The sequence below is a fragment of the Anastrepha obliqua genome, chromosome 5 (genome assembly GCF_027943255.1).
Source record: "Anastrepha obliqua isolate idAnaObli1 chromosome 5, idAnaObli1_1.0, whole genome shotgun sequence".
NCBI classification, from domain to species: domain Eukaryota; kingdom Metazoa; phylum Arthropoda; class Insecta; order Diptera; family Tephritidae; genus Anastrepha; species Anastrepha obliqua.
The window spans coordinates 125,737,654-125,741,223 of NC_072896.1; the positions used below are offsets into that span (position 1 = coordinate 125,737,654).

At 39.1% G+C, this 3,570-nt stretch overlaps 1 protein-coding gene across 1 annotated transcript; it reads right to left on the reverse strand.

The window, feature by feature from the left end:
• Positions 1-505: 505 nt before the first annotated feature.
• On the reverse strand, positions 506-2,341 carry LOC129249030 (peroxiredoxin-6-like). Its single transcript, XM_054888644.1, has 4 exons — positions 2,171-2,341; positions 1,036-1,410; positions 890-965; positions 506-822 (listed from the first exon to the last, which is right to left on the reverse strand). The coding sequence occupies exons 1-4, from the start codon at positions 2,251-2,253 to the stop codon at positions 694-696; spliced, it is 663 nt and encodes a 220-aa protein (XP_054744619.1). The 5' UTR covers positions 2,254-2,341; the 3' UTR covers positions 506-693.
• Between the last annotated feature and the right edge of the window lie 1,229 nt (positions 2,342-3,570).

Below are 3,570 nucleotides of genomic sequence, written 5' to 3' on the forward strand. Positions count from 1 at the left end.
TACTCACACATATCCACAAATACACGAGCTACCACAAATCAGCAACAAAATATGCGATATAATTCACAGCCAACAGCAGCAGCACGGACGCACTCCCAGCCAAGGCGCAGTATCCTCATGCATGCAACATTCCCTTGCAGGCAATGCAGGAGGAGGTGCTGGCAAACGCATAAATACTGTTTTCGACCTGACATAATTTTGTAATTCTATAGCGATTTGTGGTGGCAAAATGCAATCAAACATGCGCGAGTGCCTGGGTGAGTGTGTGCAAATATGTTACAGCATTCGACTGTCTAGTTTTGTCTGCATGGAAGTGCGTCATAAACATAACCGCTTACTGCCACTTTGTTCGCGCTGTCCACTCTATCTTTAACGATGACAGTGGGCCAAGAGCCATGACTGGTGGTGGCAGCTGGGGCAGAGCAGCAGCAAAGAAAGAAAGGAGGAGGAAGAATAACTACACTCTTTATGGTTAGCGAGCTCGGAACTAGTTAAAAGCCACAAATTGAATTGTACTCAAAATTTATTATTTGTTTTCTACTTAACAGTGACAATAATCTAAAAATCAAGCACAAAATCATTTTTAAAATGATCAGCACAAACTTAAAACATACATAATGGGCATCAACCCAACTCAAGCAGAGTCAAATTGTTTTTTTTTCTTGGTTTTTTTTTTTGTTTTTCTTTTAATAACTAATAATTCTCAGTGGTTCTAACATAATTTACACCGGATGGCATCGACACCTTATCAAAACCTTTCGGGAACAACTGCTTGGCTTCCTCATCAGACACAGTGGGCAAAATCATGACTTTGGTGCCAGGCTATACAAAAAATATGCAGTTATTGTAATATCCAATAAAAATTCACTTTGTGCTCTAGAAAACTTACAGTCCAGTTGGCGGGTGTAGCTACAACCTTCAGCTTGTCAGTCAATTGCAGTGAGTCGATACAGCGTAGAATCTCACTGGAATATCAAACAAAATGTCGTTTATTAGAAACATTTCAAATACCGCTAAAATAACTGTGCAACTCACTCAACATTACGGCCCATGGACATGGGGTAGAACATCGACACGCGCACTTTGTGATCGGGGCTGATGATGTACAGCGCACGAATAGTTTTCCCGATTTCCGGGTCGCGCTTCTGTTCTTCATCCAACATGCCGAAGAGTACAGCCAAATCGCGATGAGGGTCGGCAATGATGGGGTAGGGGAATTCCCCGGGAATATCCAAGCAGTAAGACTTGATGTCGTTCACCCAATCAACATGGGATTTCAAATCGTCCACGGAGTGAGCCAAGCACTTGGCATTACGCTTGGCGAACTCTGGCTGATGAACAGCGATGCGACCCAACTCTGTGGTGCAGACGGGTGTGAAGTCCGAAGGATGGGAGAATAGCACAACCCAGCTGTGGAACAAAAATGTACAACGTGAATACCATAACTTAACAGTAATGTCATAATCAGTTAGTAAAGTTATAAACATAAATCTGTCGATAATTCTATAAATGCTGCTACTTAGAAACATTTACATACCTACATACATCGATTAATAAAGCGTGCGCGTGTCTAACATTCTTTGCATACTAATTCACTAGACTATGCCATAATGGAAGCCCACATCAAAATGTACGCTGAAGGAATGTGGCTGGCAATGTTTTATGGCCATACCCACTTATAAGTATGCGACTGCTGCCTGCATTGGGTGCAATGTGCAATTTGATATTTGCGTTGCAATAAACAAATGAAATTGTGTGCATATGAACTACATATGTAAATACACAACTAATAAAAGATAAGCGGAACAGGCGACACTATTCTACAACTTCAGCGCACACCTCCCTTCTGAAGCTACAAAAACTAGGCATTTGCGCTCTGCTCTGAGCGGAAGGCAGGCGTAGGTTGAATTTTTTCAACGTCTTAGATTTTTCCAACAAATGGAGGATCCTACAGCTTTATGATGCCATTTTTATTATTAAATATTTAAATTAAAAAATTTAAATAGAAATTCGAAAACTAACACACTTTTAGTACAAAAGGAAACTATACAAACTCTGTAATCTGCACTATTTGTCATTATTTTTAGACAATCATCTTGAAACTCTTTCCCACTCTGCTAATCAAAATCACTTCAGTAGCTTCATTACTAGGAAACTATTTTTAACTTACGCGCTTCCCTGCCAATCGTAGAAGCTGATTGGCCCCTTGGTGGTTTCAGCTTTGAAATTCGGTACTGTAGCTCCCAAACGCATTTTAAATTATTATTGTTTTGCAGTTAAAGCGAAAATGTTCAAAAGAATTAAGCACAATCACAGTTTTTTACTTTCTGTTGCCAGTCCCAAGCACTGGCGTGGTTTTTATACTCTTCTAGCAGCTGATTGTTTTAAATATTCTCTGTAGAGGCGCGAAAGGCACGTACATATGTGAGTAAAACGTTTGTTAGCGTTGAGAATTTCATCATGAGAGCAAACCGGGCGTCAACCTCCGCTTACTGACTACCAGCAATCAGTAGTCAAGTAAATATTTTCGTACTTATCAATTCAATATTTACGTTTTTGTTTGTGTGTTTCGTATTGATTGTGATTTATGGCCAAGGATTGGGATTCTATTTTGAGTTTCGTTTTTAGGATTGTAAACTCAGAAAGCGCACTTAGCAGCCTAAGCATATCCTATAGTTCTTGTATAGCATTCGAGTATTGCAGAGAAATGCGAGTTTTGCCAAGTTAGTAAATTATTATTAGTATTTACTATTTAAACACCGAGTAAACACCCTCTCGCCTCGATTTATTCAAGACACCTAGAGCTCAACTCTTCGCGGACGTTCTGTTGTTGCTCTCTGATAGGATGAAGGTCCTGGCAGTGATCCTTGGCGGAGAGCTAACATAGAAGCGCAACATTTAAGAGTAATTAGGAAGGGAACAGTCGCCTTGTATAGATGCAGGGGCACCAGCGGCAAGCGGAGCCTCTTGTCTAGAGTTACATTCTGGCTAGAGCCCTCGTTCGGTGGAACTCACTGGAAAGGACGGCGTCGGCTGAGAAACTGGAGAGGGTTCAAAAGTCTGCCCGCTTCTCATTAACAATGTTCATGCTAAAAAACACGCTTTTATTGCTAATCGAACTAAAAAGTAGAAAATAAATTTTAATGACAAAGGGACCTATAATGGAGTAATAGCAAATCGAACGATCAGTCATAGTCAATTACCTCAGAACAGAATTATAACAAAAATTAAGATACAAATAGAGTAATTCAAATTAGAGTTAAAAGCGTGGGATGCTTGATATATATTAGTAAATATTACAATCATTCTATTGGCAACTACCTATGTACAGAGGGTTATGAAAGTGAAGCAAAATGCATCCCACGCTTTTAACTCTAATTTGAATTACTCTATTTGTATCTTAATTTTTGTTATAATTCTGTTCTGAGGTAATTATTACTTCATTATAGGTCCCTTTGTCATTAAAATTTATTTTCTACTTTTTAGTTCGATTAGCAATAAAAGCGTGTTTTAGTTTTTTAAACTATTTTTTATTTTCTACTTTTTAGTTCGATCAGCAATAAAAGCGTG